This window comes from Myotis lucifugus, unplaced genomic scaffold (assembly GCF_000147115.1).
Source record: "Myotis lucifugus unplaced genomic scaffold, Myoluc2.0 scaffold_57, whole genome shotgun sequence".
NCBI lineage: Eukaryota > Metazoa > Chordata > Mammalia > Chiroptera > Vespertilionidae > Myotis > Myotis lucifugus.
The window spans coordinates 2,581,547-2,593,688 of NW_005871105.1; the positions used below are offsets into that span (position 1 = coordinate 2,581,547).

At 42.1% G+C, this 12,142-nt stretch overlaps 1 protein-coding gene across 7 annotated transcripts in view; it reads right to left on the reverse strand.

Annotated features, from left to right (window-relative positions):
* Positions 1–429: 429 nt before the first annotated feature.
* The window catches only part of MCM9 (minichromosome maintenance 9 homologous recombination repair factor), a 59,640-nt gene continuing 47,927 nt past the window's right edge, over positions 430–12,142 (reverse strand). For all 7 annotated transcript variants that reach the window (XM_023754181.1, XM_023754180.1, XM_023754178.1 and 4 more), the window contains 5 exons: positions 11,632–11,834; positions 9,946–10,149; positions 8,562–8,644; positions 7,938–8,083; positions 430–3,446 (listed from right to left, as the gene is read on the reverse strand). In XM_023754181.1, the coding sequence (XP_023609949.1) occupies positions 2,006–3,446; positions 7,938–8,083; positions 8,562–8,644; positions 9,946–10,149; positions 11,632–11,834 (2,077 nt within the window). In that variant the 3' untranslated portion in view covers positions 430–2,005. The remainder of the gene's footprint in view (positions 3,447–7,937; positions 8,084–8,561; positions 8,645–9,945; positions 10,150–11,631; positions 11,835–12,142) is intronic.

A 12,142-nucleotide genomic window follows, 5' to 3' on the forward strand; every position in this document is an offset into this window, starting at 1 on the left:
ACTGCATAAACCAAATTCCTTATTGCTAAGAAATAAAAGCTCTAGAATCAAGATTCCTGATAAAGAACACAACATTTTCTTTCTTTCCTTTTTTTTTTTAAATATTGTTATTGATTCAGAGAATAAGGGAGAGGGAGAGAGACATAGAACCATCATTGATGAGAGAGAAACACTGATTGGCGGTCTCCTGTACACCCCCCACTGGGGATTGAGTCCGCAACCCAGGCATGTGCCCTGACTGGGAATCGAACCATGACCTCCTGGTTCATAAGTCAATGCTCAATTACTGAGCAACACTGGCCAGGCAGGAATAGAACCATTTTAAATGACAAAAAAGAACAGGTCAAAGTACCCTAAATGATAAGCCAAGAGGTTAGGTGTTATCATCTATGTAAAGCTTAATACATCATTACTGCAAAAGACACCAAGTTTCAAAGACAAAAATTTTTAATAAAGGTATTTAAAAAGTTTACAATAAAGCAAAACAAAACAGTCAGCCCCACACTGTGGCTCAGGTTTAACTGAATTACCCTAGTCTACACAATCAGAACCAGTCCAGTCCAAGAATCAACTAGTCAATAACCCAAATTCTTTCCTTTTCCCTTAAGTTCTAGTAAAAATACTAAAACCCAGGAAAGTATTAATATCGAAAGGTTAGGAATATACTACACTAAGACTCATACTAAGTATGAGGTTATTAACACAGAAATAATAAAGAAATGTTCAAAACCATAGTCTTGATGTTTTAGAATATGTTTAAGAGAATGTGCGATAAAAATTATAAATCACTGCTTATGTATGTCTTTTATCAGATGTTTGAGGTGTTTAAAGATTTCAAAAGACTCATTCATACTAAGTTTGTACTCATAGCTTAAAATTTTTCAGAAAATTTAATGAGTCACTTTTGGAATTAATGCTTAAATAAATGCTGAAGAAAAACTCGGGTACCTAATTTTTTCTGTGTAAATTTAATGCAATGATCATTAAACAAAGTACATACAGTTTTGAGTATTTTGCATGTCTAAAAATCCCTCAGACAATGAATCCATTTTTTTTTTTACAAATTCATACTTCAGAAGATAAATCCTGCAATTGTGAATTCCTAAGAGCCTCTGCTAGAATTCAAAGAAAGAGTGATTTTCAAGGACTTAAGACACAGCTTGGGTTGTCTATTACTACCAAATACAGTCATTTGTTTGGATTTAAAGACAAATAAGTCACAATAGTAGGAATCACATTTCCATATTAACTATTTGGGTAGATGCCATGATATATGATTGGGACAGCTGCATACTCTCTTTCCTTCCAATGACAAGACTGAAGTTGTGTTGAAGGGAAGTCCCCAAAAGATAAAAATAATCTGAAGCACAAAATATTGGCTGAAGGAGGAAAGAAAAATTCAAAGGCCACTACTTCAGAAAGCTATTTGATCAGTTGCCAAATCTTTAGGAATACCATGGAATTGTGAGGTGCCTCTCAAAGAAAGAAAAGCATTAGTCACCTTTACTCTTACACATAACACAAAAACAATATTAGAAAAATCATACAATTTTGTCAAATCATAATAAATACTCACCATACTTGGCACATCATGGGTTTTTAAAAAAAAAGGAAAAAATAGAGGAGTTCACCTATCTTGTTAGCTCTATGAGTGCTACTATCCTGACATTTGTTCCAGAGTGAATGAAAGAAGGAATCCTGGGAAGACCCACCCCTTAAAAACAAAACAAACAAACATCTTTGGGAACGCAAGTATTCCATTCTGCAAAATTACGCACAACGTCAATTCAATCCAAGGGCTGGTATCACATAAATCTATAATGATTAAACAACTTGATGAATCATGAAGATAAACCTGAAATTACAAAATGTGATTGGGGAGCTGGTATTTAGAATGGCACTCAATATGGCCAATAGTCTGGACATATATAAATAACATGTAGGTATCCCAAAGGTAATGTGTCGAGTTGGGAAAGATGAAATTTGACCAGCAAGCTTTCCATGATTATGGCTTTTTTCTCATTTCTTCATCCCAATCAAAATCTAATGCTTCGTCTTCTAGTTCTGGTAAAGTAAAGAGAGACTTTTTGGAAAGACTGAGTTTCTCAGGGGGCTCCTCCAACTGAAAAGTTTTCCTTTTCCTGCCAAGCATTGTAGCTGTGGTCGTGGGAGGCGGGCTTGGGCCTCTCTCACCCGAGTTCATACTTTCAGAAGGAGGCAGGGATGCTGATTTGGATTCAGGGGAGGAAGTAAAGGAGAAGTTGGCCAACTTGGCTAATGTGCAAGCATGAACCTTGCTGCTTTTATTACTGCACGAAAGCCCTTCCTTTTTGTCTCTTTCACCAGTGAGATGCAAATGCCCAGTCTCGTTCCCAGGCTCAAATTCAGGCTGAATATCTCTCTTTCCAGGGCCACATGCCCTCTCCGCTCTTGACCTGTCTTTCCCTGATGACTGCTGTGACACCCCCATTGCCCTCCCCTGCAGCAGATCTGAGCCTCCCTTTCCTGAGGTCAACTTTCCTGGACCCTTCACTGACAGAGCTGCTTCTCCTCTTGTTCCATGCTGGGAAATTTTTGGACTCCGAACTGCTAGGTCAGTTCTGCCAGGAGACACAAGGCTTTGGTCCTCAGGGGAGTGGATCAGTTTTGACTTCTGTTTGAAAGTAAATTTTGCTAGTTTGGCCACAGGGGCACCCGAACTCTCAACACTTTCAGGTTCAGGCTCTTCCACCTGAGGGAGGGACTTCTGTCTCTTTCTTTCTGGGCCACGTACAGGGATGGATGGAGGATGAGGAGGGCTTATGGGCTGTGAAGGCGGCCTGGCAGGATTGCCGTACAATTCCTGGGCCCTCTCCTTGCGCAGCCTGTGCAGTTTCCTGGGGACATGATGAGTCAGCACCGAGTCTGGTTCATCAGCAATTCCTGCTGTTTCAGAAACTGCTGCTGCCTTTTTTCCCTTTTTCCCCTTAACACTCTCTGGCCTCAATGGAGCTCCTGTCTCTCCTGGTGCTGGAAGCAGTCCAGTTTCCAATTTGCTCCTTTGGTCTGACTCCCTCTCTTCCTTACCCTGAGATGTGTTGTTGGATTTTTTCAAAACCATTTTCCGCTCAGTTGTTTTGGGACCAGGAGACACAGAAACGGTGTTTTTCGGTTCAATCTGATGAGTTGTCAGGGAGTCAAACCAATCCAAACCAGCATCTCTGCTGTCGTGCTGAGCTGAATCTTTTCTACATGCTGACCTATTAGGCCCCAGGTGGGGTGGAGGGTCGAGAGGTGGGCTTCCCCTGGGACTGCCTCCGGTAGAAGAGGAAGGGATACCACAGTTCACTTCCTGCTGTGTTGACGTTCTGAATTTGGATTCTCCTCTTGGGTCACGTCCCGAGGACCCTGGAGTAGTCTCTGCCTCTGTCCTTGGCTGGGATTGGTACACACTCTGATTCTGTAACCTGTAGCAGAAATAAGGAAAACATGTATTGAAGGGAAGGAAATTTGCTTTACCCTTTTCATTTCTTTAGTGTGTGAGATGCCATCGAAAGGGATAAGTCCAACATAATTCCAGGTTAATGCCAAATACAGTCTCTAAAAACAGCAAGAGGGAATTATTTGTTTTCATTAGAATAGAGATTAAGTGATCTGATAATCATTCTAATTTAACCTTAAATTGAAGTAAAATTAAAAAAATGAAGTACTGAGTTTGCCTACATTTTCCTTCTCTCTGAAAGTCCACTTAATTCATTTAAGATAGTTTGAAGGTCAATGTAAAAATGCTCAGTCTTATCTCTCGTGTAATATGTATAACTACAATACAGACTGCTAGCTATCTGCACAGTAGCTTATTGCTGATCAAGAAAGTAGCTCTATCTTGTTGGTGTGGCTCAGTGGTTGAGTGTTGACCTATGACAGGGGTGGGCAACCTTTTTGTGAGTGCGTGCCAAAATCAACAAAATCTCTGACTCAAAATTCTTCTGCATGCCAACCCTAATTTTTTGAGAACATGTTATACCTACTTGATATCTCTTAAGGTGTGCATATGTGAAGAACCTTGAAGAAATAATAAAATTCATTCGAGTGACAAAAACACAGTATATGATGATGAAAAATACATTTATTTTTTAATGTATACATGTACACTGATAGTCCGACAGAAAACTTTATGACTCCGTTTGATATTATCAGTGGGAATTTTGCTGCTGCATCACTGATGACAGAGATATTACATCAGGTTTATATTTCGTGACCTTCAGAGATATGCACGAGCTACTACTTTCATCCGTCAGGCTACTCCTATTACGAGACTTAACAAAATTCATCACTGAGAACAAAGATTCACAAGCGTATGTGGATGAAACCAAAACACTGGTCGGATCTAGGAAGGCAGGGAGAGTTAAGGCAGAGGCATAGAAATTGTTCTTCCCCTCTCTCGTCAATCCATGTCTATGTCTTTAAGGTAACTTGTTATGTAAAATTATTTATTTATCTAAGATGCACCTACACTGAATTTATCTGAAAATAAAAAAGTTGATATTAAGAAAAAAATTGTAAATGGAAGATTATAAGAGAGGGTTTCGTGTGCCAGCAAAAGTTACTGGCGTGCCATGTTTGTCACGCGTGCCAGGGGTTGCCCACCCCTGACCTATGAACTAGGAGGTCATGATTCGATTCCCAGTGAGGGCACATGCCCAGATTTCGGGCTTGAGCCCTAGTAGGGGGTCAAGGAGGCAGCCGATCAATGATATTCTCTCTCTCTAATCATTAAGTTTCTATCTCTCTCCCCTTCTTCCTTCCTCTATGAAATCAATAAAAATATTTTTTGGGAAAAAATCCCACAAAAAACCAAGTAGCTTTCTAAGTTACTACTATCTAGTATACTTTCAGCAGCAAGTTGAGGTCAGGGATACTAGGAATTATTAAAGCTCCATAACAATGTCCTATAAAACAGGAAGTTTTCAGGGGTAGAATAACAATTTAGCCCACTATTTTAGTCCAATTCTGACTTTGGGAATTAAATTCTCCCCTACATAAAAAGTCTGCAGTTTTACTATAACTTCCTAAGATGGCATCTTTGCACTCTGATTAGAGGTGGGTAGAATGGCCACCATTTGAGGCAGGATGTCACTAAAAGCATTTTCCAGAAGAAAAGTGTGATAAAAATACAAATAGTTTTATGATTGATATGTGATCTCCTTAAGGAATAGAGAACCCTTACCTAAGGGGAAATACCGTATGCTACTTGGGGCTTTAGACTGTTAAGATTAGCTTTAGATTGTGTTCTAGAGGTAATGCACTTTCATCTGTGGGGCACCTGGTTTTGTTGCTTTGAGGATCAATACCCAACAGGCCTCTACATTACAAAGAGATACCAGAAGAAAACATTTTAAGGCCAAATCCTATCTTTCAGATCATCACCTACTCTTTTTTTCCTCTTCCCCCTTTTTTCCTTGCAGGAGAATCGTTCTGAACTTGGATAGTCCAATTGCTATTTTTCCATCACGTAACTGATTCTGAGCCTCGAGTTCCTTCCCTTCCCGAATCCAACGTGTTTTTGGTCGTCAAAATGATCCATTTATGGTCAGTCTAAACAAGCAGTGTCTCCAAAAGCCAAGGCAAGCCCAGGGCAGGCCTGAAAAGGATCTGCGACATCAAACCATAAAAGAACCAAAGGAATCGCTTTGATCTTAACACTATGCTCTGGGCCATTAAAAAACCAGGAGACCAAAGACAGGGGATTGATTTTATACAAAGTGCAAGTTTACCGCAGGCTGGCACCTGGTGCATTAGTAGGACAAAGCCAGCCCCACACGTCCCCAGGAAGGCTGTGCTGAGCTTTATAAATTAGAAAGAGAATTCTGTTGGATGAAGGGAAGAAACAAATAGGAGAGAAAGCCAGGAAAAGAATTCTCAGTGTTTTACTTAATACAGTCAGCAATCCCACCAGGGCCCCACATTCTTCTTCTGCAGCTGTTCCACTTCCTCACGCGCCCCATTCCCAGACCCCAGCTTTGAGAGCAACACCAATAACCAGATTCAGGTCGATTATCCAGCCACTCAACTGATCATGCAGATACTCAAATGGATACACTCGCCATTCCTCACTCCTGCTTCACAGGCACAGACTCACAGTCTAGCTTTTTAGAAGCTCATCTATATGGGGACATGCAACATTCAGTTCCAGGCAACAGTTCTTCAGGTGATGCGCTTTCCTTCCCAGACATCCGCACTGTAACAAGTCCTTAAAAAGGGGAGTTTTGAAACACTGCTGTTGTCATTCCCGAGTTGTTTGGATGTTCCAAACCAGTAGGATGATCTCCCTCTTTAAAATAAAATACATCATTCTCACTGAGGATTTTTTAAGTCTATTAGATATGTAAATTTTTAAAGGTCATGGATTTGGGCATGCAGCAAAGGAAAACTGCCGCTGAGGAACCAGGTGGAGGTCAGTATAATTATCTCTATTTCTAACTTGCCCAGCACACTAGCTTAGGCTGGCCTAAAACCATTCTGCGCCTCAGTCTTCTACCTGTCAATTTCTTTCACCAGGGTTACCTAAGGACTAATATCAAATATTTATTATGTTTGGAAGAGAGCTTTAGAAACAATAAGAATAAAATTAAAATATTAATAAACACTAAGATTCTTTATATAAGCTCCCTTGCACATGTCCTCTCCTGGTGAGGAAAGATGGTAAGGCCAAGTAGATATTTTGTGTTAGGGTCTGGGCTGAGATAGATGGCTCCTGGAATCTAACTTCCTCTTTCTTAATAGCAGTCCCAGCGCCTTGTTGCTCTAGTTTGTACATGGAGCCAACGAAAGAGAAGAGGAAGAAGTGGTGAAAGCAAACATGATAGAGGCCACTCACCAAGGTGTCTTGGTTCCGCAGCAACTGTGCATACTGGGTGTGAACTGTAGGTAGCTTACCTTAGTGCTTCTCACGTAATTGAGACCCAGTGCTATACATTTTACTACACAGAGTAAATTTATATATAGTTTACAACATCGATATAGCAAACAACCAGTCAGTGTTCTCCATGAGGCTCACCAAAGCAGCAAGTCAAGAAGATGTAGCTTTGGAAGGTGGTCTCTAAAGATGGCAGCCATCAATTCCTCCGTTCCCGTATGTCTGTGCCACACCTCCCATCACCCAGTGGTGTCTATTTCCTTTCACTTTGCTTGTGGGGTGACCTTGTGACTTGCTCTAACCTACAGCACGTGGCAGAAATGATTCTGCTCTAGTCCTGGCCCAGCCCGTAAGAGGCCTGGCAGCTCAGGCTCTTGCTATACTGGAGTCCTAAGCTACCATGGCAGAATTCTGACTACCCTACAGCAGAGAGAGCCCAGCCAGCTCCCAGACATTTATGCCACCCAGTGAAGACATCACACATGTGATGGAAGTATCCTGGATGATCCAAAACTGGCTGAGCTGCCAGTTAAACGCAGGTGTGTGAGTAATTCCAGCTGCTACTACGTTGATTAGAGATGAGCCATCCCTGTGAGACTCCTGAATTTTTGTCTCCTAGGATCCTGGTCGGCAAACTGCAGCTCGCGAGCCACATGCGGCTCTTTGGCCCCTTGAGTGTGGCTCTTACACAAAATACCACGTGCAGGCGCGCACGTACAGTGTGATTGAAACTTCATGGCCCATGCGCAGAAGTCGGGTTTTGGCCTGGGCGAGTCTGTTTTGAAGAAGTACTGTTGATATTTGGCTCTGTTGACTAATGAGTTTGCCGACCACTGTCCTAGGAAAATGAGCACTATAATGGGGTGATGTCTTTTTTTAAGCCACTGAGTTTTGGGGTAGCTGATTATAAGCAATAGTGAACTGAAACAATCCCCTTCAGATAGCACAGACAGATTTTCCACTTAATGCATACTTCCTTTGTTTCACTAAATGCCAAATAAAGATTTCCCATTACATGCCTATCTTGGCTTTCTTTTCTCACCTTTCAAGTCTTCTTAGCTCTTCACTCAGGAGGTTGTGCAACTCCAGCTTTTCCAGAATAAGTTCACACTGCCTCTGGTACTGCTCCAAAGGGTTTTCAGGAAAGGAAGTGTGGAGTGCGTTCACGCCTCCCAGCAGTGCGCCTCCCTGAGGGTGAGGAGTGGAGAACACCAGGGAGTTACCAGGCCAGCCTGCAGAGAAGTCCACACTAGGCGCCACTGGTCCCAGATGGCTGAGCCCAGCCCTCCACGCTCCCACCTTGAATTAGAATCACCTGGGCATTTTTCAAATTTCAATAATCTTCTCCCCCGGTTCTTGCTGGCAAGCATTGCTCTGCGAAGCCACGCTCTCACTAGTAAGACCATGACCATCCCTCAGGTATGTTAAGGAGAAGATGGACTGAGACCCACCACTTTGCACCGATGGGAAAAGCCATTATACTGAGGCAGAGAATGTTTTCATGACAGTATTTTTCCTTCTTTTAAATGGTTTCCTTTCGATATATTTCCAGAAATTATTAGGTCTGGAATATAATCATTTAAATAATAGCTCCTGATATGCTACAAACTGTCTTTTATTTGATGCCTGTGACTACAGTTCATATATTAGCACCCAATGCCCTCACCTGCATGGAGGACTCCATGACTGACACCACTGTAATAGCGTCTTCCAGAGTCACAGTGTCACGAAACATCAGACGAGCATGAGCTGAGAAAACAAGGGGCATTTTAAATCATGAAGACAGAAATGCTTAAAATAAATATTGGAGGTGATAAATGCAGTACTCTACTTGATCCCCCTCAAAAATTTGTATGTTATGAATGAGCTACTAATAACAAATTAATTTTTCCCAGAACAGGCACAAAAGTCTAAGTTCAACTCGCTTTAAGGCTGTTCCTGTAATAAAGGGCCACATCCTTCTGCACAGCCCATGGCAACTCTGTGTATTTCCATGAAAAGCACTCTGGGCTCCAGCAAAGAAAGGGGCTACCTAAGCATATGTTTAATATTCAACAGCTTTTAATCCTCACTTTCTAGTCTATTATAGAAACACACAAAATTAAACTCATTTCTCATCTCTGGCAATTTTCTTTATCTGTGAGCTTTTCAAAACTACCAAACTCATGAGCATAAAATTTATGTATTTCTTGCTCTAATATTAGCTACAAATCTTTAAAGAAGTGCATCCATTTTATAGAACTTTTTATTAAGCATACATAATGTTATCACATGGTATAGTCAGTTCATGTTAAATTTTTTATTAAAACAAGGGCTAAATGTAAAAGCCAATGTTAAAGAAAACATCTTGAGATGCATGTTAGCTGCAAGTCTGCATGTCTCTCATGCCTTAGGGATGGGCTAGGGCAGTGATGGCGAACCTTTTGAGCTCGGCGTGTCAGCATTTTGAAAAACCCTAACTTAACTCTGGTGCCGTGTCACATATAGAAATTTTTTGATATTTGCAACCATAGTAAAACAAAGATTTATATTTTTGATATTTATTTTATATATTTAAATGCCATTTAACAAAGAAAAATCAACCAAAAAAATGAGTTCGCGTGTCACCTCTGACACGCGTGTCATAGGTTCGCCATCACTGGGCTAGGGCCTGGCATTATTAATTTGGTGTCATTATGTTAGTGGTGGGTTGCTACATAGGAAACAATTCCAAACAAGGCAGTATCTCACCCAAAATGCTAACAGACTGCCACTGAGAAATAAAACCTTAGTAAATAAGACCTAACTGAATGACATCTTAAGTTATAGGAGCTATCGCAAAGCCTGAGCTATCACAAAAATTCCTCTTTCTTAATGACACTACATTTCACTCAACACCCATAAATGTCCCAGAAGAGTGGAGGCTTCATAGCTCAGAGCCTTTACTTTAATAAGCACCTGTGAGCACCTTAGAGTAGGGATTATTCATCTTTGAGCTCATGGTGTCACCCCCCATTCCTTGTACATAATGGGAACCCAATAAAAAAATTCATTTGCTGAATGAAATAAACCTTCTGCTAATCGTATCAAGCTCTCCAACAGGCGGATGGTTGTCCGGGCGGCGTTCCGGGAGTCACTCTGCCGCTGCATCTGGTAGTACCGGAGGAGAACCTGATTGCCCACGTCAGACAGCGTGGGCTGAAGGTTCCTAATGAGGCTGAAGTAGGTTTTCATCTTTTCCATGCTCCACAGCTTCTCTGATTTGCTTGGGTAACCTGTACATATTAGGTGTGGGTCAGTAATTTCTAAGACAGGCAAACATCTCATTTTAAAGGCTTTGATAAAGTTTTTATACTCTTTATTTTTTTAAATAAAGTTCTAGCTTAAGGCATGCTGGCCTTCCCAATCATCCCCTCAAATATGACAAGATTTTTTTTTTTAATTTTAGAGATTGGAAGGGGGGCGGGGAAGAGAGAGAGAGAGAGAGAGAGAGAGAGAGAGAGAGAGAACATCAATGAGAAACATTGATTGGTTGCCTCCTGCACACACCCCGATCAGGGATTGAATCTGCAACCTGGGTATGTGCCCTGAACAGAAATCGAACCCACCACCTCTTGGTGTATGGGATAATGCTCCAAGCAACTGAGCCACACTGGCCAAGGTCTTATATGTTTTTAAAAAGGATGAGCTTTAGGTTGGTGGCCATTGAAATCTAGACCTGTTTCTGCACAGCATATACTAGTAGTGCCAGAACAAACAGTCTTAGGATCTAAGATTAATAAAGGTAAGCTTCCTACAGGGGTTAATTCTGAATAATTCTGGTCTACCCTATAGTATCCTATATAATAAATGCCCAATATGCAAATTGTCCCCTCAGGCGATTGTTTGACGGGGAGTTCAACTGCTTGCTATAATGTGCACTGACCACCAGGGGGCGGTGCAGAACATGGTGGGCGCTGGCAGCAGGCGGCAGTGGAGGCGCTGCCAGCCTTGATGGGCTCCGATGAGAGTAGGACTGCAGCAGGATGGTGGAGAAGATGAGCAGGCGGCACCAGGTCAAGGTGGATGGGAGCGAGGGCCTGATGGCCCTGCCAATTGCCCCACAGACAGCAACCAGCAGCAGTGGGGGTCAGGGCTGCCGTCTGGCTCCCAGGTGCTGAGGAAGCCGGGCAGGGGGCCCGGCCCCGATTGATCGCCTTGCAGGCAGGATGGTGGAGCAGGGGAGCGGGTGGCACCAGGCCAAGGCGGGGTGTCAGGCGGGGCTGTGGGGCTGCAGGGCTGGGGGTGCGAGCTGGGGCTGTGAGGCTGGGGCCCTGAGCTGGGGCCTGATCTCTGCAGGCCACCCCGAGGGACTCCATCAGTGCACGAATTCGTGCACCGGGCCTCTAGTTAAGTAATACTTGAGTAAATCAAATTTAATTGAAAGAGAAGCCTATATTTAGATTTCTGTTTCATAATTCAACCCAGTTTTCTTTGCATGCAATAAGTAATAATTATATATCATAAGATTTCCCCCCTTTCATCATAAAAACATATTCACAACCATAATCTCATCAATGGCAGACAGAGAAGGACCCTTTACCTCCTACTCATTATTCTGGCTCACTAACTGGTCCTCTCACTGCTTTCAGTCTAAGCAACTCTCTGTTGCCCGTTAGTAGGGTACCTTGGGTATTTATTTAATTTTCTTCAAAGAGAATTTCATTTGGCTGTGTCTACATTTTTTCTTTGTCAATAATTTGCTTGTCTCCACATACCTTTGTTTTCTAAGATAAAAGAGGAAATTATCCGATCCCAGTCTTCATTCTTGGTATCAAGCAAAACCAGGATCAAGTCAAATCGACTTAAGAGTGGGCTGCCAAGGGCGATGTTCACAGACACAGACTCATGCGGGTCATACTGGCCTTTTGGGTTAGTTGCTGCCAGGATGGTGGTCCTTGTGTTCAGCTTGCACACGAGGCTACCAAAAGAGAGGGTACAATTCACTGACTGTTGAGATTCAAATAAAAAGCAAGATTAAACTTGTTAATGAAAAGGGCTGCTCTTGCATCTTGAAAATCTAGAGAAACTCATGTAAAAGAGAATGTGGAATGATATAAGGATGTATCACAAACACCAAGTTCAACCCAGTACATTTACACCAGCCTATCTTGTAGAGAAATAAGTGCTCATCAACATTTTTCATAACACTACTATGAGCACACCTTCTGCTGGGTGCTAAGAGTCATACAAAGTAAACCAAACATGGATACTGTCTTAAGGAGCTTG